This window comes from Macaca mulatta, chromosome 15, assembly GCF_049350105.2.
Source record: "Macaca mulatta isolate MMU2019108-1 chromosome 15, T2T-MMU8v2.0, whole genome shotgun sequence".
In the NCBI taxonomy this organism is placed as follows: Eukaryota; Metazoa; Chordata; class Mammalia; order Primates; family Cercopithecidae; genus Macaca; species Macaca mulatta.
In genome coordinates, this window is record NC_133420.1 from 11,571,350 (window position 1) to 11,593,381 (window position 22,032).

The following is a 22,032-nucleotide window of genomic DNA, read 5'->3' on the forward strand; positions in this document are numbered from 1 at the left end:
GTTGGTTGCAAGGTGTCCTTTCAGAAGCCAATTGTGTGGTGTATTTACATTGATTGTTGGAGGTAGTTTGGTTAGAACCTACTTCGAGTGTCTGGTGTGGGCCTGGGGGACAGTGACAACTGCCCGCTTCATGGGCAGAGATGAAGTAATTGCTTCCTGGGAACTACCATCCTCCTGGCCACACTCTCCAGCCCATTTCATTTGTGTTGGTTTCCTTGGCATCTGCATGGTTCTGGCTTCATGTGAGTCTCATTTATTTTAGCATATGACTTCAGGCTGTGGGGAAGAATGGCCATTTTAGCACAGAGATGCACACAAAGGAACAACTGGTTAAATGTGTGTGAAGACATTCTTGGGGGGGGGGTTATTTCTTTTATTCTGTAACAGGCAGTCTGGGAAGCATTCTGGACATGTCGCCTGCGCTGTCACAGTTCCTCCCTGCAGGATCGCAGATGTTTGGAGATTGTAGTGATAACCGTTATCACTGAGAATGTCCTTCTCGCAGACTCTAATAAGTCAGGATTTATTCAGTGTTAATTTGTTAAAGACAACTGTATTTCTAGCCAAATCCATGGGAGACGTTTCTCCTGGCAGTGTTGCTGGGGGTATTCCCGTGGCTTAGTCTTAGGGAAGCACACGCCTTTGAATACTGCTGAAGCTGGGAGTACCCAAAGCGCACCGGAGTATTTTTGCCATACGGGGTGTTAGTCACTGATACACGTCTCAGTCAGACCTGATGGATTCTTGACCCCTTCCTTTTTTAATTTTTTAATTTTTATTTATTTATTTATTTTTTAAGAGCACAACCCCTCAGGTGGCCACCATGAATCTCTGGTGTTTTCAGTTGGCTGCAGCCTATTTGTCATCTGTGGTTCAAACATACTCGAAGCCTGATGATGCTTCCCTCTGTTGTTCTTCTGCTGTGTGACCTCCGCGCCCGTAGGGTTCAAGACTGTCAGAGCTGGGAGCCACCTTCACAACTACCAGGATTTCCGGAACCTCCTTTATCTACTCCTGGGGATGGAAGAGATGTCATCAGAGGTGAAGACCTATTAGGTTTACATGCCATTGATAAAGAATGAGGTTTTCTTTTATATAAGGGGAGCTTCTTATAACGTGCTTTAGTAGGGTAAAGAAGCTTTTGAGGTTTGCTTTCTCTGGAAAGATAATTTGTGATCCTGCAGTTGTTTTCAACAAAAATATAATTTGCATACCAGTGCATGTTGTATTACTGAGCACTGGCTGACAAATGGTTCTTAACTCGTCATTCACTCCGCCACTGTTTCTTGAATGGCATATGTGTGCCAGCTGTAGTAGGAACTTGCTAGGCTCTAGGACTAACCCTTATGAAATAGGGGTCCTGGGGTAAGCAAATGCATATAACTATAAACGTTTGAGGGGATATCAGAGGGGGTGCCTATAGGTGCAAAACTTCGTTCATTCATTGCCCCATCTAGGAGGTTTTGTGTCTTAGCAGCGTGTTCCATAGCAACACATCCCTCTATCAAAATATTCATCATATTATTTTGAAATTCTCTGCTTAGGTATGTGTTTTTCCGACTAAGTTTAGAACTGGTTAAGGACAGGCTATGGCGTATGTATTATATATATCTACACACACACACATATTTATATATATACACATTACCATTTTAAATATAGAATATATATTTATATATGTACACACATATATATTTCTCCCTCTCTATACATACACACCATACACACATATACACACACACACACACACACACACACACACACACACTTCTACTGCCAAGCACAGAAAGTCAAAACTCGGCAAGGGTTCTTTTAGTGTTCATGAAAAAATAGATGTGTTAGTTGAGAGCGTCCTTAAGTTGCCAGGGGAAAGACAGGATGGATTCACAAAGGGAGATAGTGTGTTTTTTATTTTTTTCTTTGTTTAACTCTTGAATTCGAAATAATCCAGACTTATGGAAAAGTTGCAAAAATAGTACAGAGAATTCCCATATACTCTTCCCTCAGATTCCCCAAACATTTCACCCCATTTGTACTTTCTCTCTCTGTGGATATAATTTTTTTTTTTCTGAAATGTTTGAGAGTGGAAGGTAGAATGCAGAGCAGGGTGAAAGGCGGAAGGAGAGAGGTGGGTTGGGAGGCTTTTTATTTTTTTTAACCTTCTAAGATGGAGTTTCGCTCTTGTCATCCAAGCTGGAGTGCAATGGCACAATCTCGGCTCACTCTAACCTCTGCCTTCTGAGTTCAAGTGATTCTCCTGCTTCAGTCTCCTGGATAGCTGGGATTACAGGCGCCCACCACCATGCTCGGCTAATTTTTTATATTTTTAGTAGAGGGGTTTCACCATGTTGGTCAGGCTAGTCTTGAGCTCCTGACCTCTGATGATCCACCTGCCTTGGCCTACCAAAGTGCTGGGATTATAGGCGTGAGCCAGTGTGCCTGGCGATTGGGAGGCTTTTGCAGTAACCCAGAGCGCTATGATGAGGGCTGGACCTGGTTGGAAATGATGAGGAAGGTGGGAAGTGGTTAGGTCTGGCATATATTTTGAAAGGAGAGTTTAAATGGGTTGGATGACAAGAGAGAGAAAAAGAAGTTTTAAGGATGATGTCAAGGATTTTGGCCTGAGTAACTGGAAGACTAGAGATGCTGTTATTGGGATTGGGAAGACTATGGGAGGAGTGGGTTATAGCAGGGGGAATCAAAAGTGTGTTTTTGGCATGCTAAATTTGAGGTCCAAAAAGGGATGTGAAGAAGTGTTGGCTGGGCACCGTGGCTCAAGCCTGCAATTCCAGCACTTTGGGAGGCTGAGGCGGGCAGATCACCTGAGGTCAAGAGTTCGAGACTAGCCTGATAATTATTAAAATCGATGATTGATGTTTACTAATTAATCATATTATTGCTTCTAATACTGCAGGGGTGAACACCTACCTGTGATGTTGTTCCTAATATCTAGGGACAGAGAGCATTTTAGTTTTAATACCACAGTAGGTGTACACTCACCCTGTGACACTGATCCTAGTATTGAGAGGGGTAGAATATGACGTGGCTCCCAACATAACAATGAATGGACAGCCACCCGGTGATATTGCTCCTAATATTCACAGAAGAAGCATATGATATTACTCCCAATATCCCAGGGAGGGTACAGCTCTTCTGTGATATGGTTCCTAGTATCTGGAGGGGGAGAAGATGATAATAATTCCAGTATCGCAGGCTGTCTTCACCCACCCTGTGATATTGTTATTAATATCCTGGAAGGGAGAGGATGATATGACTCCCCATAGAGCAGGAGGCTTACACCCAGCCTGGGATGTTGTTCTTAATATCCATGGAGAGGAGAGGCTGATATTACTCCCAATATGGCAGGGGGTGTACATCCACCCTGTGATATTCTTCTTAATATTCCAAGGCTGAGAGGTTGATATTACTCCTAGTATTGCAGACACCGTACACCGCCGTGTGATACTCTTCCTGATATCTGGAAGGGGAGATGGTATTAATCCCCATATCGCAGGAGGTGAACATGTACTCTGTCATATCTTTCCTAGTATGCAGGGAGAGAGAGGATAATATTATTCCCAATATTGCAGAAGATGTACACGCCCCCCCCATGATATTGTCCTTAATATTCCAAGACACAGAAGACGATGTTACTCCCAATATCACAGAAAGTGTACACCCCCCAGTGATGTTGTTCCCATGATCCAGGAGGAAAGAGGATGATATGCCTTTCAACCCTTGCACCCTGCAATGCTGTCACCCTGCAACACCGACACCAGCTCAACCTGACATGGGCCCAGAGGTGCTGGCTGGGGGTGTTCATTGCTTCTCTTTTCTCCCTTGGTAGACTCAGTAGAGGAAACTGAGACCGAGCAGCCGCAGGAACAAGGTAGGTTTTGCCCGTGGCTCAGGCTTCCTCTGGTTATGAGCTGGGCCTTGGAGTAACGCCGGGGGAGGGGACAGAGGTGAGTACAGTGGGCATTGGATGCGGCTGTCACACCTCTGTGGTGTGGGCCGGGGACTTGAGGGACATTGCTTGAGGTGGGCCTGAACCTCCCGTCCACTCTGGCACTGGAGGCTGTGGGGTCCCACACTTCTTCCAATGAACGTGCTGACCCCCGCCTGGTCCCCGACCGAGGTGGGGCATCCTTTCCACTGCTGGGGCCCACATGTAGCTGTGGGTTCCTTTTTCATGACCTGGAGAAGCTGCAGTTCACCCTGTGCTCTGCCTCAGAGATGGGAGGCCACACAGCCCTCAGCAGGTAGCAGAATTCAGAGCCTTAGGTTGCAGGGGCCTCAACTGAGGTCCCTGAAGTGTCTGCTCCTTCCTGAGGGGCTGATTCAGGGAGGCCCTCCCGTCTCCCCTCTGCGGCTCTGTCTCTTCCCCTCACACAGGGTCCGCATGTGGACAGCCTGGTGATGTGGATGCACCAAGGGCCCTTGGAAGTTCCCGGGGAATGGGATCCATCCCAGTACATTTGGGATGCAGGCACAAGGTCCCAGAGGAGGCCCGGGAAGCCAGTGCGGAAGGGAAGGCTGTTGTAGGTTTGCCTTGGGGAGGGGTTGGTTCCACCCTCTGCCAAAGTCTCTGGAGCAAAGGCACGTGGCTCTCCAGCTGCCCTGGAGGCCAGGGTAGTGGCTGGGAGGGGCTGTGTGCCTCTGCCGGGTCGGGAAGATTTCTTAGCTAATCTAGTGTTGTCAAGTCACATTAGCCTCTAAATCATATTTATTTATTTTTTTAATTCCAAGGCTTTATAGTTGAATAAGGAGACAGTTTGTATTGAAAATAGTTTTTACATGTGAGCTTGAAACAGAGAGTCTGTTTAAATCTAGTTTTTTCCTTCCCATTAATGCCTCCTTTCATCCCAGGTTTTCCAACAGGAAATGCCCTTGTTTGCTCACCTCTGGGAGGGGGCTTTGGCTAGGAATCCACCAAAGCCAGCAGGCACCAGTGGGCTGCTTGAGCAGTCTGGCCTTTGTTAACCCTTTAGGAACCGTGGGCTTCAGGTTTTCAGACCATCCAAGGTGAAGGTGGTCACAGGGGCCTAGAAGCTTTCCCATCCTTCCTGCAGGGATGGTCCGTTTCCCTGCACGGAGCTGGGTACATGGGTACAACACCCCTGTCCTGTGCCGTCGGTGGCTTTACCAATTTTGCATAGCATCTTTTGAGCTGATCAATAGCTCTGATTGACTGTTGAGGATTTCATGGATTCCTGTACCCCACCGGGGGGCCCAATATGCTGACAAAAGTTAAATTTGTAGTTGTAGTGCTGCATATACATGGGTCCAGTTAGAAGGCTTTGATTGTATCTAAAGGGAAAGGCGTCTCTGAGGGATCACTGAGCTGGCATAGTCTCCTAAAACCATGCTATCATGTGGGCGACAAAGCAGGACAGGAGGGTGATTTTGTAGGAGAGTCAATTTTGTAGGAGAGTGATTTTGTAGGTGATTTTGTAGCAGGGCCACGGGCCTGCGTGTTCTCTGTGTCCCCGGAGTTCATACGTGCTCCAGACCCTGGGTTTGCATTGCGCATAATTCTCAAGGGCTCATGGCAAGCTGCGCCAGGGACACAGAGGACGGGAATGCGGGGATCCTGCCCCAAGTGGACCAAGGACTCACTGTTGGACTCTAATCTGTCTAGGTGTTTTTGTGACTTGCAGAAATACCTCCACCTTGCCTGGGCCTGGAGCCACAGGAGACCCTGCCGAAGGTGAAGAATGTTCTGGAACAATGCAAGACCTGCCCAGGCTGCCCCCAGGAGCCAGCGTCCTGGGGTCTCTGTGTAGCATCCAGCAACGTGAGCTTGCAGGACCCCGAGGAGCCCTCCTTCTGCTTGGAAGCTGAGGACAACTGGGAGGATCCAGAGGCCATGAGCTCACTGCTGCTGTTCCTGAACAGCTCTGGATTCAAGGCCAGCTTCTGTGGCCTGTACAGCCTGGCGCTGCCATGGCTGAGCAGCATGTTCAGCAGCTTTAGCGACGAGGAGGAGCTGACTGGGTGCCTGGCACAGGCCCGAGGGGCGGCCAAGAAAGGTGGCCTCCTCATGGCCCTGGCCAGGCTCTGCTTCCTTCTGGGGCGGCTGTGCAGCAGGAGGCTCAAGCTGTCCCAGGCCCGGGTGTACTTGGAGGAAACACTGGGGGCCCTGGAGGGCAGCTTCGGGGACCTGTTCCTGGTGGTGGCTGTGTACGCCAACCTGGCCAGCATTTACTGGAAGCAGAACCAGGAGAAGTGTACACAGGTGGTTCCCAAAGCCATGGCCCTGCTCCTGGGGACGCCTGGCCACATCTGTAGCACCGAGGCGGACGGGGAGCTCCTGCAGCTGGTGCTGCAGTGGGCGGTGGGTGGCCAGAGCCAGCAGGCCTAGGCCCGGGCCTGCTTCCTGCTGGCCAGGCACCACGTGCACCTCAAGCAGCCTGAGGAGGCCCTGCCCTTCCTAGAGCAGCTGTTGTTTTTGCACAGGGACTTGGGAGCCCCAGACGCTGCGTGGCTCTCACACTGCTGCCCACTCCTGGCTGACATCTACAGCCACAAGTGCCTGCCCCACCTGGTGCTGAGCTGTGTCAAGGTGGCCTCACTGAGGACACAGGACTCGCTGGCTGGTTCGCTGAGGAACGTGAAGCTGGTGCTCCAGAACGCCCTCCAGCCCCAGAGCCTCCCCACCCAGACTTCCCACTACCTCAGGCGAGCGCTGGCCTCCCTAACCCCGGGCACAGGCCAGGCGCTGCGCGGCCTTCTCCACGCCAGCCTGGCCCAACCGTACAGCCACCATGGCTACCATGGCCCAGCCATCACCTTCATGACGCAGGCGGTGGAAGCCAGTGCTGTTGCCGGAGTACGTGCCATCGTGGACTTCCTGGTGGCCCTGGCCTGGCTGCATGTGCTTCATAGGCAGAGCCTGGTGGCCCTGAACATCCTGCAGTCTGTCCAGGATGCAGTGGTGGTCAGCGAGGACCAGGAGGGTGTGATTGCCAACATTGGTGGCCGTGGCTCTGAAGAGGACGGGCCAGACGAGGCAGGCAGCCGAGGGCTACTACCACGCCCTACGGGTGGCTTGGCACCTGGCCAGCGGAGGAACCAGGCAGTGGTGCTGGCCAGCTTTGGGACCTTGTGCCTGCACGCGGGTGCCAGCAGGCTGGCCCAGCACTACCTCCTGGAGGCTGTACGTCTGTTCTCGAGGCTTCCGTGTGGGGAGTGTGGCCGAGACTTCACCCACATACTCCTGGGCTACCTCTTCTCCCGCCAGGGCCCGGCCCAGCAGTGCAAGGGCTACTACGAGTGGGCCCTTCTGGTCGCCGTGGAGATGGACCACGTGGAGAGTGAGTGCCCCAGTTCCTCCTGTGCGCCTTCTGGGGCCACTTGGGTCAGGGCACACCTGGGGTTTGTGATTCGGAAACAAGTGGTGGTTTTTCCACCATCGAAAGCGCTGAGTTATGGCCAGCAGCAGATGTTGGCAAACGCCCTGGAGACAGGCCGTTCCCATGTAGGGCCAGCCCCTCTGTACCCTACTGAGGCAGGCAGCTCTTCCTGGTTTGCCCAGGGACCATCCTGCCTTGAGCACGGAAAGTCCTGCGTGCTGGGAATCCCTAGACATAACCCTGGGATCAAGGCATGTTGTGCTGAGCTCGGACTTGGGGCCCCTCCATGAGCCAGGCCCTGAATGCCAGTTCTTGTGCCTGTGTTTGCTTGGTATCTCGGGAACCCTGTGCACCGGTCATCCCACTTCACAGAGGACACAGGGGCGGGTGATTGGCCAAAGCCACAGAGCAGTTCACGCAAAAGCAGCTCCTGCTGAGTGTGCCAGGCCCCACCCACAAAAGGGGCTTGTGGGGTCCTCGGGAGGGAGGTGCTGAGCGTGGGAATGTGAGCTTCAGGCCAGAGAAGCCACAAAAGGGTGAGTGGCGTGATGGCGGGGCAGAACTTGGCCCCGGGTTAGGGAAGCCTCTTTAGTCTGGGACCAGAGGGTTGAGAGGATTTAGTCAAGTAATAGGTGTGGATGAGGGGCTGGTGGTGTAGCCTGTGTGAAGGCCCAGGGGTGAGCGAGTGGGGGTGAGTCAGCGAGGATGGGTGGGGTGTGAGTGGTGGTGAGTGAGTGGGAGTGTGAGTGGGGGTGAGTGAACAGGGCTTATGCAGGGAGGTGCAGAGTTGGGAGGGGGTGGGTTGAGTGCTGGATGGTGAGAAGCTCTTCTGGAGAGCTAAGCAGGGCCTGGGGCCTCAGGCTGTGGCTTCGCCTTTTCCCCAAGAGCACTGGGGAGCCATGGAGTGCTATCGAACAGTCAGTGCAGACCGAGCAGTGAATGGACAGTAGCTGGGCAGGGCTGTCCGAAATCTAGGCTGCAGAGAATAGATGAGGAAGTTGAGGATACTGTTGAGTCCCCTCTGCCTTACAGTGCTTTGTCATGGCATAGTGACACCACTCAGAGGTGCCTCCTGTGGCCTGGACCAGAGCTCCAGGGGCTGTGCCCAAATATGAATCTGCTCATTTCCCAGCACAGGCCTGGCACCCACTCTTGGCCCTAGGAGTGATGAGATTTTGGAAAGGACCGTGTGAAGGGGCCCCGGTCCCACACATCTGCCCAAGGAAGGTTGGGGGGTTCAGACCCAGGCTTCTTCCCCAGGGACATTCTCTGAATGGAAGGAGACCCTCCAGGAACCCAGCTCCCCAGCCCCCACTGCAGCCTCCAGTGGCTCCTGGCACAATAGCCTGTGGCACCTCCTCCTACGAGGCCCTCCCCTGGGTGCTGGGGGATTCAGACTTGGAAATGCAGGCCAGGGAACGGGGATCATGCTTCCCTGTCTCCCTACCCTGAGCTGAACGGTCCGGGAGACCGAGGGCGGGGCTGATACCCCACATGCTTCCTTGGGGTCATTTTTGAGTCACTTTCAGTAGTTTGTGTCCTTCTAGGAGTTTGGCTGTTGTGTCTAGATGGTCTGGCTTCTTGGTGTACAATTGTTCGTAGTGTTTTCATGGAATCCTTTTATTTCTGTCAGGTCGGCAATCATGTTTCCTCTTTCATTTCTGATTTTAGAAACTTGGGTTTGTAATTGTTTGTTTATTTTTATTAGAGATGGGGTCTCATCATGTTCTCCCAGGGGGGTCTTGAATGCTGGCCTCAGCGATCCTTCCCCCTCGGCCTCACAAAGTGCTGGGATGACAGGCGTGAGCCATGGTGCTCAGTCTCTGATTTTAGTCGTTTGTGCCCCATCTTTGTTTTCTTGGTCAGTCTGGTGAAAGATTTGTCACTTTTGTTATTATTTTCAAAAAACCCACTTTTGGTTCTGTTGATTATCTCTTTTGTTTTTCCATTCTCTGTATTTTTACTTCCCATTTCCACTCTCACATTTATTATGTTCTTCCTTTTATTCACTTTGGGTTTAGTTCATTTTCTAGTTTCTCAAGGTGGAAAGTTAGGCTTTTGATTTAAGATTTTTTTTCTTTCTTTGAATGTAGACATTTACAGTTATAAATTTCCCTTTCAGCACTGCCTTAGCTACATCTTGGTGTTTTTGATACACTGTGCTTTTTTTTTTTTTTTTTTTTTTTTTTTTTTTTTTTTTTTAAGTTTTGCTCTATTGCCCAGGCTGGGGTGCAGTGGTGCAATCTTGGCTCACTGCAACTTCTACCCAGGTTCAAGTCATTCTCATGCCTCAGCCTCCTGAGTAGCTGGAATTACAGATGTGCACCGCCACACCCCGCTAATTTTTGTATTTTTTTTTTTATAGAGACAGTGTTTCACCATGTTTCCCAGGCTGATCTCAAACTCCTGGACTCAAGCGATCCTCCCGCCTCGGCCTCCCACAGTGCTGGGATGAGAGGTGTGAGCCACCGTGCTGGCCCGGGCTGTGCATTTGTTTGTATTCTTTTCAAATTAATTTTCAGTTTCCCTGATGGTCTCTTCTTTGACTCACTGGTTGTTTAGGAGTGTGTAGTTTTCACATATTTTTGAATTTCCCACGTTTCCTTCACTGTCGATTTCTAGTTTCGTGCCAGTACAGCTGAAGAACACCTCTGCTTTGGTCTCAGTCCTTCTCCCTTCACTGAGGCTCATTTTGTGGCCTGGCACATGGTCTGTCATGGGGAATGTCCCATGGGCGCTCAAGAGGACTGTGTATTCAGCTGTTGTTGGGGGGCGTGTGTGACAGATGTCCATTCGGCGTACCTGGTTTCCTTTGTTAATCTTCGGAATGTTTCTGACACTAGAAAATCAGAAGCTTTCCACTGTTCCCAGCGCCCTGGCTTTGGGAGAGGCCAGCGAACCTGTGGGTTTGGAGCTTTGTTGCATGAGAGAAGCATGTGTGGAAATGCCAGGGGCCGGCTTTGAACCCCATTCCCCCAACATGATGCCGTGTGTGGCAGACGTGATGCTTGGCTTTGCTCTCTCAGGGTTCCATCTGCGACAGGGGCTATTTGTGTCCCTGGTCTCATCATCTCAGGCTGAAGGTGGCCCTGGTCCTGGCCAGAGGGGCTTTGTGAAGCAGAAATAGATGGCCTGGTGCAGGGGCCGAGCCTGGCCAGAACCTCGGCCCTGGGAGTTGTAAAGAAGGCCGGCCTGTACCATGAGCATGTGCACCAAGCTGTGCCCATGTCACGGTGTGCTCGGCGTCTGCCCTTGCACAGGTGCATGGCCTGTCTGAGCCCAGGCTCCCTGCCTATGGGGCCCAGGTTCACAGAGGTGTGAAAGAGACAAGCACAGAGCAGGGGCCTCTGAACCCAGCCAGCCTCGCTTCGATGCTGGGAGGCTGACGTCTTCCATTTTGTCTTCTGCCCAGGCCAGCTGCGGGCCGTCCAGCGGCTGTGCTGCTTCTACAGCGTCGTCATGCCCAGCGAGACCCAGTGTGTCATCTACCACGAGTTCCAGCTCTCCCTTGCCCGCAAGGTGGCCGACCAGGTGCTGGAGAGGGCAGCTCCTGGACACCACCAGTCAGCTCTACCTGTCCCTGGGCACCTAGTGGTGAGGACTGGCTTTGCAGTGGTGGGGGTGTGGAGGGGTGCAAGGGGGTAGGGGTGGCAGGGAGGGGGGCACAGGGAAGCTGACCCAGGGCCTCCTCAGCCCCTTTCCTTTGGATCATTTGGTTCCTTGGCATCAGATGCTTTGAGCTGGTGGGTCTGGGGTCATCCCAGGGCTGCTGCTGGCTTGTGAGTCCCAGCTTGAGTCTCCCTTGTTGGGTCAAAGGTCATCTCAACCCCAGCAGAGGCAGTACGTGCACGTGCACTCTGGGCTGTTCTTCCTACTATGGTGGCCTTTGTCATCTGACCTCTGCCTGCCCCGAGTCTTGACTCCTGGCCTTCATCTGTCCCCTTAAATGTGACCACAGCAGCCACCTGTGGCTTCTCTCCCACAGAAGACAGAGCCAATTGTGTCACCTGCTTCCCCGGGGCAGGGTTTCAAGGTCTCACGTCCCATATGTGGCCCACTCGGCTTCCCCCGAGCATGCTGACCTGGTGGGGTAACCATGGCCCTGGCCACCCCACCCACAGGGCCTGGTGACATTGCTGCTGTCACAGCCCCTCAAGTGTTGGACTTACTGAGAGAGCAGGGAAGGGGCCAGATTCCATGGGGACCCGGGAGACTGGCTCCAGTCTTGGCCTCAGGTTCACAGAAGGAAAATGGGCCAGTGTGCTAGAGCCATGCTTCTCAAAGTGTAGTCCCTGGACCAGCAGAGCAGCATCCATGTCACCTAGGAGCCTGTGGCAAGTGGGAGTTCTAGGGCCTGCCCCAGGCCTGTGGAGCCAGAAGTTCTGGGGGCAGGGCCAGCAAGCTATAAGGACAGGCCTCCGGGTGACTGATGCCTGCACACCTTGAGAACCATCGGCCTAGATAGCCTCTGAACACTAACGGCTCCTGGTGCGTTTGGAGAAGACACAGGCCATGTCTGGGAGGCAGGGGAGATGGACTAGCACACTCTTCCTGCCACAGAGCAGCATGATGCTCGATTCCCTCAGAAGGATGTCCTTCATCTTTTCCATGCCGTGTGTGTTCACCCTGTCCCTCCCAGCAGCCTGGGAAGGGCAGAACACTGCACACACAAGAGGGCCGTTCCCAGTCCCCACATTCCAGATTCATCTGTCACCAGACCCACGAGAGGAGGCAGACTGGTTCCAGGAGGATGAGAGCCCTTGTTCTGACACCTGTGTCTGATTCCAGTGATTCCAGGGCCTACAAATCCGCTCTGGACTACACCAAACGAAGTCTGGGAATTTTCATTGACCTCCAGAAGAAAGAGAAGGAGGCACATGCCTGGCTGCAAGCAGGGAAGATCTATTACATCCTGCGACAGAGCGAGCTGGTGGACCTGTACATCCAGGTGAGTGGCAAGGGATGCAGGACGACCCCTGTGCTGTTCACTCTCTGTCCATCCACCCATCCATTCATCCTTCCATCATCTATTTACCTGTTCATCCTTCCATCCATCCATCCATCATCCATCCATCTGTCCTTTCATCCATCCATCATTCATCCATCCTTTTATCATCCATCTATTCACCCGTCTATCCATCCATTCACCTGTCCATCCACCCATCCATTCATCCTTCCATCATCTATCTATTTACCTGTTCATCCTTCCATCCATCCATCCAACATCCATCCATCCATTCTTCCATCATCTTCCCATACACCTGTGGGTCCTTCCATTCACCCATCCATCATCCATCCATCCATCATCCATCCTTCCGTCCATCCATCCATCATTTATCCATCAATCCCTTCGTCCATCCATCCCTCCATCATCCATCCATCTGTCCATCCATCCATCCATCATCCATCCACCTGTTCATCCTTCCATCCATCCATCATCCATCCATCCATCCATCCATTCTTCCATCATCTTCCCATACACCTGTGGGTCCATCCATCCATCCATCCATCCATCCATCCATCCTTCCATCATCCATCCATTCATCTGTTCGTCTTTCCACCCATCCATCATCCATCCATCCATCATCCATCATCCATCCATCTTTTTATCCATCCATTCACCTGTTCATCCATCCTTCCATCCATCTTTCCATCATCGATCCAACTGTTCATCCTTCTATCCATCCATCCATCCATCATTCATTAATCTATTCACTTCTTCATCCATCCATTCACCTGTTCGTCCATCCATTCATCCATCCTTCCATCCTTCCATCCATCCATCCTTTCATCCATCTTTCCATCCATCTTTCCATTATCCATCCATTCAGCTGTTCATCCTTCTATCCATCCAACCATCTTCCATCCATCCATGATCCATCCATTCACCTGTCCATCTATTCATTCATCATTCATCTTTTTATCATCCATCCATTCACCCGTCCATCCATCCATTCATTCACCCGTCCATCCATCCATTCATCTGTTCATCCATGCCTCCATCCATCCTTCCATCATCCATCCATTCACCTCTTCATTCTTCCATCCATCCATCCTTTCATCATCCATCCACTCGCCTGCTCATCCTTCCATCCATCCATCCATCATCCATCCATCCATTCTTCCATCATCCATGCATTCATCTGTTCGTCCTTCCATCAATCCATCCATCCATTTATCCATCCATCCATTTATCCATCCATCCATCCATCATCCATCATCCAACTGTCCATTCATCCATCCATCATTCATCCATCCTTTTATCATCCATCCATTCACCCATGTATCCATCCATTCACTTTTTCATCCATCCATCCATCCATCCATTCTTCCATCATCCATGCATTCATCTGTTCATCCTTCCATCAGTCCATCTTTCCATTTATCCATCCATGCATCCATCATCCATTCGTGTCCATTATTCCATCCATCATTCATCCATCCTTTTATCATCCATCCATTCACCCGTGTATCCATCCATTCACTTTTTCATCTGTACATCCATCCATCCATTCATCCTTCCATCATCTATCCATCCTTCCATCATCCATCCATCCTTCCATCCATCCATCCATCCATTCATTATGCATGCATCCATCATCCATACTTCATCATCCATCCACTTGCCTCCTGTTCATCCTTCCATCCATCATTCATCCATCTATCCATTCATCCATCCATCATTCATCCATCCTTTTATCATCCACCCATTCACCCGTCTATCCATCCATTCATCTGTTCATCCATCCATCCGTCCATTCATCCTTCCATCATCCGTCCATTCACTTGTTCATCCTTCCATCCATCAATCATCCATCCATCCATCCATCCATCCATCCATCCATCCATCCATCCATCCATCATCTATCATCCATCATCCATCCATTTATCCATCCATCCATCATCCATCCATACTTCCATCATCCATCCATTCACCTGTTCATCCTTCCATCCATCCATCATCCATCCATTCATCCACCCATCCATTCATCCACCCATCCATCATCCATCCACCCATCCATTCACCCATCCATTCATCCATCCATCCATCATCCATCCTTTCACCCATCCATCCATTCACCTGTTCGTCCATTCATTCATCCATCATTCATCCATCTACCCACCAATCTACCTATTGATCCATTCCTCCATACATCTATCTGTCCATTTGTTTATCCATACATTCGTCTATCCACCATCTATCCATCCACATGTACATACATCATCTACCCTCCACCCATCCATACATTATCTACACACGCATACATACATACAGACATACACACATCATTCCACCCACCCACCCATCCATCCATCCATCCATCCATCCATCCATCCATCCATCCATCCATCCATCCATTAATCCATCCATCCATCCATCCATCCAAGTATTCATCTATCCACACACCCTTCCATCCATCCATGTGTCTACATCTCATCCATTCATCCATCCATCCACTCATTCCTAAGCCACTGCTGAGCACCTGTTGTGTGCCTTTTCCCTCACTCCAACTGGTTCCCTCACATCCTCCCCCGGTGGCCAGCATCTTCTCCCTGAGGGCAGAGGCGCGGCCCCTCACAGTGCACAGCACCTGCTGGTATACAGCACATGCTCAAATAATGTGACCACTCAATTAACACACAGAAGAACTTGCTCCAAGCGACATGTGGCACATCTCCTTATAAAATGAATCTATCATAGTGGCTGTTTTCAGAGGCTTTCCCAAGCACAGTGTGATCTGGAACAAATTGTGAAGCTCACGAGCCTGATGAAGCTTTCATTATTGAGCACCTGCTATATACCTCCTTGAGCTGAGGAGAGGGATGAAGAGCTCATGGCCAAGAGGGGACCAGGCCCACCCACAAACACTGCTGATGTGGCGGGGATGTGGCAACGCAGAAAGGAGCCAGGGGCTGGGCTCCCAGCAATCTGGGGGCCACGGAGACTGGTTTGAGTGTAGGGGGAGTGGGCTAGGGCTAGCCCTGTTGGTAGGATTCATAGGTGTCGGGCTCCTGGGCTGCAGCTGCTCAGTCACCTCCTGGCACTCAGGAGCATCAGTTCATTGTCCTCATGCCAGTGGTGGGGGCAGCCCTCATGCACAGGGTCTGAAAAATGCTCAAGTGTACCTGTAGTGTGTGAGAGGAAGGAGCCTGGCAAAGGTGCGCGTAGCCACCTCGCTAGGTGTGGGTCTTGAGGGAACTTCTGTCTCCTTTCAGGTGGCACAGAATGTGGACCTGTACACAGGCGACCCCAACCTGGGGCTGGAGCTGTTTGAGGCAGCTGGAGACATCTTCTTCAATGGGGCCTGGGAGCGGGAGGAAGGCCTGTCCTTCTACCGGGTGAGCTGGCCTGTGGGCTGATGTGGGTGGGCCTCAGTGGGGCACCTGGAGGGCTGAGGCACAGGTGTGGCAGGGTAGAGGCCTCCCAAATGGAGGCAGGGCCACCCATGCACATGATTAATTTCCAAGTGGTCTCACCGGGAATGATATTGACCATGCCCCTGCCTGGGACAAACGCTTGGGGCCTGGACGTGACAATGGCTCTACCCTTGTACCTGATGACCTCAAGCAACCCTGAGTGGGAAGTCCTGTCCCCATCTTCCAGATGAGGAAACTGAGGCTCAGAGAGGCACAGGGACATGCCAAAGGACACACAGCATATCAGTGGGAGACCCAGGTCTGCATGCACCCCGAAGTGGGACGGCTTCTCCCTTCCTCTGAGCTCACGGTGTGGCTCAGCCCTGGGCACAGATCAATGTGGTGTTTTTAGAGCAGAGAGGAGTGCTGGCTCCCCCCAGTCAGACCCCCGGTGCCCAGGTGGGAGAGGCTGGTCTGAGGCTATCGGGTGTATCTGGATGGGCCTCAGGTGACTCTTCAGCCCCCAACTTGGATGTCTGAACTGTGTGTTATCCCAGAGCACAGAGCTGTGTCGAGGTGCAGGGGTAGCTGGGGTGTGGGAAGCTCCAAGCACATGTTTGAGCTCTGAGGAGGGCGCTGGGCAAGGTGGGTGCTGCGGGAAACCTGACCCCACCTGCCTGTGTGGTAGGACCGGGCCCTGCCCCTGGCAGTGACTACGGGCAACCGCAAGGTGGAGCTGCAGCTACAGCTGTGCAACAAGCTGGTGTCACTGCTGGCCACACTGGAGGAGCCCCAGGAGGACTTGGAGTTTGCCTACATGGCCCTAGCACTCAGCATCACTGTGGGTGCGTCCCCTGAGCCCCCGCCCTGCCAGGACCCACACTTTGCCAGAGCCCAGCCTCCAGGTCTGCAGGCCAGGAGCTGAAACAGCTACTGGATTTTCCTGGTCTCCTGTCCAGGCAGGCAGCTCTGCCCAACTGGCTTCCCCGTCCGGCTGTGGGGCACAGCCCGAGGTCTCTCAGGCAGTGCAGAGCTCCCTGTCTGACTGAGCTTTGCTTCCTCTGCCTGTTCCCGCTGCTGACCACAAGGGCCGCCCAGTGTGCCCTCTGCCTTCCAGACATCCCAGGCATCTCGTTGGTCCCTGTATGTGTCAGGCTGAGTGGCACATTCCCTTTCTCTTGTGCCCTTCCCACCCTCATCAACCACACGGCTCTCTGGCTGATAAAATCCCAGTTCCCCTTCCAGCAGTCTGCCCCTTAAGGCCGTGCATCCCCTGGTGCTGTGCCAGAGTCGTCTGTCCCCCTGCAGAGACAGGGAACCCTAGGCAGGCCACATGCCCCAGCGCCTTGTGCCCCGTGGCCCAGTACACAGTAGGTGTGCAGCTGACTCCCCAAGGTAGGGGGCTCTGATCATGACACACCCAGGAGGAGTCGGATGTCACGTCTGTGGGTTGCCTGGAGCCGGGGAGCCCGGGAGCACCTGCACTGCATGGCTTTTGGGCTCCCCTGGTTAAAACCAGTGAGCAAAGGCAGGTGGCTATGTGTAGGCACAGAACTGGGCCATCCAAGTCCGACTTTGCCAAAGCCTCTCAGTAGACAGGGGCAGGCCTTATTAGTTCTGCTTTGCAGATGGAAAAGTGAGTCTGGGAACCTGGAAGGGAATGGCCAGAGCTGCCCAGGTGACCACAGGTGCCTGGAGACAAGCCACGTGTGCTGCCTGGGGGTCTGTATACCTGCTCCTGAGGGGCATGTTCCCTCCCTGCCCCAGAGAACCACATCCTCACACCTGCCCCTTTGGCCTGCACCCCAGGGGACCGGCCGAACGAGCGTGTGGCCTACCACCGGCTGGCCGCCCTGCACCACTGGCTGGGCCATGGCAAGCTGGGGGAGCACTTCTACCTCAAGGCCGTTTAGCTCTGCAACTCGCCGCTGGAGTTCGACGAGGAGACCCTCTACTACGTGAAGGTGTACCTGGTGCTCGGTGACATCATCTTCTACGACCTGAAGGTGGGTGGGGAGGGGCAGGGCTCGGGGTGTTCCTGGCCCCCTTGGAGTGGGATCTCCATCCGGACCCCAGAGGCCTGGGTTCCAGCCTTTCTTAGGAATGGCCCAGTGGCCTCCCTGGAGCTCTACACCCAGCTGGAGGAGCCGGCAAGGTTAGCAGGTAAAACCCAGCTCCCCAGATGGCCAGGCCCCACCCTCAAGAACTCAGTCTCAGCCAGGGAGGCTGACACATCAGTGGGCAATGGTGGCCTCTGGGTAAAGAAGGGGGATTGTAGTCAGGGGGCCCTCCTGGAGGAGGTGACACCAAAGCTGAGTCTTGACAGTCAAGTGTCAAGGTGCATTTAACAAAGAAAACAGGGTCGGGAGAGTGACATTTCAGAGGACGCCATCATCCTCACGTTGAATCCACGTTGCAAGATCCAACCCAAATCTTGGCGCCTCCTCTAGGAAGCCTGCCCAGGGTGCCAGCCTGCACTGAGCAACTCCTTCCTGGAGTCCCGAGACACCTTGAATCTTCCCATCACTCAGGAAGGGTGGGGTGGGACCAGTGTCTTACCATTGAGTTCACAGACAGGGAAACCCCAGCTCAGGGCAGGTGCAGTGGGGCGGGGCCCCAGCCAGCCAGGCTGAGGCCTTGTTAGGTCGGGTGTGTCTCGAGGGGAGGTGCTGTGCTCCCTCTGCCCCCAGCCCTGCAGGGGTGGAGAGCTGGGATTGGCAGACTGAGACCTGTGGTGTCTCCACCCATCTGCCCAGCGGGCACCGCCCCTCCTTAGCATCACACCAGCCTCGTGTCAGTGCTCCTTACGGGCTGAGGGGCCAGGGCACTCCAGTCCAGGGGCCGAGATCTTGGGGGCCTTAGAACAACATGAGGAGCTGGGGCAGACCTAAGACCCTGCCCCGTATACCCCACCGCAGGCCTGGGGCTGCCCGCGAGGCCCCCGCCCAGTACTGGCGACACCTGGTGGTCAGACGTGGTTTCTGTGGCCTCCCAAGTCCCAGCCAGATAGGGAGGTGCCAAGTATCAGGCCCAGGGGGACGCTGTTCACGGCTCAGGGGCACGCCTGGGACCCAGGGGGACGGGCGTCCCAGAAGAGGCCTTTATCTCTCTTGGTCAAGCCTGCCGCCCACTCCGCCTGTCCAGGAGAAAGGAAAGCGCCAAGTAGCACATTCCTCCTTCCCATGCACAGCCCTGCTTCCCATGCACAGTCCTCCTTCCCGTGCACAGTCCTCCTTCCCATGCACAGCCCTCCTTCCCATGCACAGCCCTGCTTCCCATGCACAGCCCTCCTTCCCATGCACAGTCCTCCTTCCCATGCACAGCCCTGCTTCCCATGCACAGTCCTCCTTCCCATGCACAGCCCTCCTTCCCATGCACAGCCCTCCTTCCCATGCACAGCCCTCCTTCCCATGCACAGCCCTGCTTCCCATGCACAGTCCTCCTTCCCATGCACAGTCCTCCTTCCCATGCACAGTCCTCCTTCCCATGCACAGTCCCCCTTCCCATGCACAGTCCTCCTTCCCATGCACAGCCCTCTGGGCCTCATCGTGACTATGCTGTCAGCACAGGCCAGCTTCCCACAGGGAGGCCCCCTTGGAATTCCCCAAGGGCGGTGTCTTTCCAAGGCTACACCCTCCTCCATGTATAGGAGGCTCTGGACCCAGGGCCCAGAGGAGTGGGAGAAGAAGCCGGGCTGGATGGGACCTGGAAGGCTGGCAGAGAAGCAGGGGTAAATGGGCATCTTTGCCAATTGCCTCTAAAATGGGGTCCCCTTTAGTCTACACATGAGAGTGAGCCCTGGAATAGGGTGGATTAGGTGTTTACTGGCTCAGGCTGTCACTCACTACAGGCACATGGAAATGCACACGCAAATGCACACAGGCACAGGCACACGCACACACAGGCGCGCGCACACAGACGTGCACACAGAGGCATGCACACAGGCACACACACAGGGACATGCACGCACAGGAACACAAACACGCACATTCACATGCACAGGCACACGCAGAGACATATGCATTGGCTGGCTCCTTCCTGTTTAGTTGGGAAGCCCCCACCCCTTCAGGAAGCCTTTGCCTTCCACCCCCGGCTGAGTCTGGGGCCTCCTGGGCTTCCCTCTGCCACAGCCCGGGCCACCCTGTGTGGTCAGTGTTCACTCCCGGGTCCCTCAGACTGGAAGCAAGGACGTTAGGCTCAACCATGCACCCAGCACAGAGTCCAGTGTTCGGCTGGGCCAGGGGGCATTGGATGAGCAGTGGCGGTGACTCGGGGCCTTCTCACGTCCCTGCTCCGTGTGTGGGGCGGGGCAGTGAGGGAATGGACTGCTGCATCTTGGACTCTGTCATTGGCCCTGGGAGCCATCTTGAGATGGTAAAGAGGGACAGGCCAGGCATGGGTCTTAGAGAGGTCCCTTGGGTGACCCCCATGTGGAGGAGGTGCCTGGGGAGAAGCCGGGTGGGGGATGGGAGGGTCAAGGAGGAGGTCTGGGAGGCGGCATCCCAACCCAGGGATGGTGAGTTTGAGCCAAAGACTCATTGAAAATGGGAGTGGATGTCTGGGGAGTCACACTCCGTCAATATTTCAGGGAACATTGCCAGAGAGGACACCTGTGACATGGTTTTGTACCTGGCCTGGCCCGGCCCGTGGAGGGCCTGGAAATGGTCAGCATGGACAGGGGCCAGAGGGGAGCCTGGGTCACTCAACGCAGTGCCCCTGCTGTGACTTGGAGCCACGGGTCCTGCATGGAACTCTCAGAGCAGGCAGGATCTGCCCTGACCTCAGCCCATGGGGAAAGCAGCCACTGCCTGCAGAGAGGGTGGCACTGGGGCAGGAGGCTTGGGGTGAGTGGGGCGTAGGGACAGTCAGGAAGGCTTCCAGGGGTGTCAGGGTCGTCCCCACCTCCTGCAGCTGAGACCACAGCAGTGTCACAGGCTTCGGGGCTCATGGGGTGAGCCAGCATCGGATGGACATGTGGAATGACCTGGAGACAGGAAAGGTCTCTGGGTAGACGGGCTCCGAGTCCCCCTTTTGCTGACCATGACCTGTCCCCTTCAGGACCCGTTTGATGCAGCCGGGTACTACCAGCTGGCACTGGCAGCCGCCGTGGACCTGGGCAACAAGAAGGCACAGCTGAAGATCTACACGCGGCCAGCCACCATCTCCCACAACTTCCTCCTGGACTGCGAGAAGTGGCTCTTCTTCTACCAGAAGGCCAGGACCTTCGCCACAGAGCTCAGCGTCCACAGGGTCAACCTACCTCCTCTGCCACTCTGCGGGTGGGCCCCCTGGTTGGCCTCCAGCCACCCTCGCTGAGGACAGTATCCGAGGGAGTGGGTTTTGTGCAAGGAGGATGATCTCCTGCCTCTCCTGGTGTCTCCCGTAGCTCATTTTCTGGGTAATGGAAGCATAACAGCAGGGTTCAAATAGCAATAAAAGTTTTTTTTTTTTTTTTTGCAAAAACATACCGAAGTCCCCATGGCATCCTTCCTTGTGTGCTTCCTGGGCTGTGTCTAGGGGACAGCTCCTTCCCTGGTGGCAGCCCTCTGATCTTGGGGATGAGAAGGACCGTGAGTCCAACAGACCTGGGCCAGGTCACCATGAGCCTCGGTTTTCTTGGCGGCCAGAGGGGAGATGGTGATTGAACTCTGGGCAGCTCCCTGCTCTCCCTGCTCAGAGTTCTTGCTGTAGATCTCGTGCCGCCCTTGCCTTTAACCTTCAGGCCACTGTGCCCGGATGTGGGGGCTGCTAGTGTCCCTGTTCGCCATTGAAGAAATAGAGGCACAGAGAGGTTAGGAGTCTGGCCCACCGTCACACAGCAGGTAGAGGCGGACACGCAGAGCCCAGTACACTGACCACCACACCACCCTGCCAGCCTGCAGCCAGGAAGGTGTCCCCCATTAGGACCCAAGGTCAGCTCCTGGAGCTCTCTCGTGGTGTCAGGAGAGCCGAAGGCCAGTGAGGGTGGCCCCGGGGATCCCTCACTCAGTGTCCTTTGCTCCCAGACTTGGTTGGGCCGAGCCTGGCCAGTCCCACCTCTGGCCACTGGTCAGCCCTGTGGGAAGGGATATGCAGGGATCTCCGCCTGTGTAGACGCTGCTACCCAGTATTGAAAGCCTTATCTGGGCTGCCCCCCAGCTGTCCCCACCAACCCCCTCCCCTTCCGGCCTCCGGCCGTCATTCCAGTCCCAGGAATCCCAGGTTTTCCTTCTTGGAATCTCTTGGCCCCAGGGAATACAGTTCACACAGTCTCTTTGCCAGTTTACGCAAGGAAACTGACGTTCAGAGACTGTGGGTGTCCCACGTGATTCTCACATAC

At 53.9% G+C, this 22,032-nt stretch overlaps 2 protein-coding genes across 3 annotated transcripts; both read left to right on the top strand.

The window, feature by feature from the left end:
- The first annotated feature begins 763 nt into the window (after positions 1 to 763).
- LOC144334834 (SH3 domain and tetratricopeptide repeat-containing protein 1-like) lies at positions 764 to 7,316 on the top strand. The gene is made up of 3 exons (XM_077966595.1): positions 764 to 1,041; positions 3,848 to 3,889; positions 5,661 to 7,316. The coding sequence occupies exons 1-3, from the start codon at positions 894 to 896 to the stop codon at positions 6,362 to 6,364; spliced, it is 894 nt and encodes a 297-aa protein (XP_077822721.1). The 5' UTR covers positions 764 to 893; the 3' UTR covers positions 6,365 to 7,316.
- On the top strand, positions 5,642 to 21,180 carry LOC144334835 (SH3 domain and tetratricopeptide repeat-containing protein 1-like). 2 transcript variants are annotated; one of them, XM_077966596.1, is made up of 6 exons: positions 5,642 to 7,316; positions 10,768 to 10,949; positions 12,144 to 12,303; positions 15,573 to 15,695; positions 17,523 to 17,719; positions 20,772 to 21,180. In XM_077966596.1, the coding sequence occupies exons 1-3, from the start codon at positions 6,797 to 6,799 to the stop codon at positions 12,144 to 12,146; spliced, it is 705 nt and encodes a 234-aa protein (XP_077822722.1). In that variant the 5' UTR covers positions 5,642 to 6,796; the 3' UTR covers positions 12,147 to 12,303; positions 15,573 to 15,695; positions 17,523 to 17,719; positions 20,772 to 21,180. The 2 variants fall into 2 exon arrangements, with proteins under 2 accessions (XP_077822722.1, XP_077822723.1); XM_077966597.1 differs by lacking the exons at positions 17,523 to 17,719; positions 20,772 to 21,180 and adding an exon at positions 16,402 to 16,558 and having other exon boundaries at positions 6,797 to 7,316.
- The last annotated feature ends 852 nt before the right edge of the window (positions 21,181 to 22,032 follow it).

Coding starts and splice junctions, on each gene's coding strand:
- LOC144334835 (XM_077966596.1), top strand. CDS start 6,797: ATGACGCAGGCGGTGGAAGCCAGTGCTGTTGCCGGAGTACGTGCCATC. Junction 7,317..10,767: donor GGAGATGGACCACGTGGAGA/GTGAGTGCCCCA, acceptor TCTTCTGCCCAG/GCCAGCTGCGGGCCGTCCAG.
- LOC144334834 (XM_077966595.1), top strand. CDS start 894: ATGATGCTTCCCTCTGTTGTTCTTCTGCTGTGTGACCTCCGCGCCCGT. Junction 1,042..3,847: donor TGGAAGAGATGTCATCAGAG/GTGAAGACCTAT, acceptor CTCCCTTGGTAG/ACTCAGTAGAGGAAACTGAG. Junction 3,890..5,660: donor CGAGCAGCCGCAGGAACAAG/GTAGGTTTTGCC, acceptor TGTGACTTGCAG/AAATACCTCCACCTTGCCTG.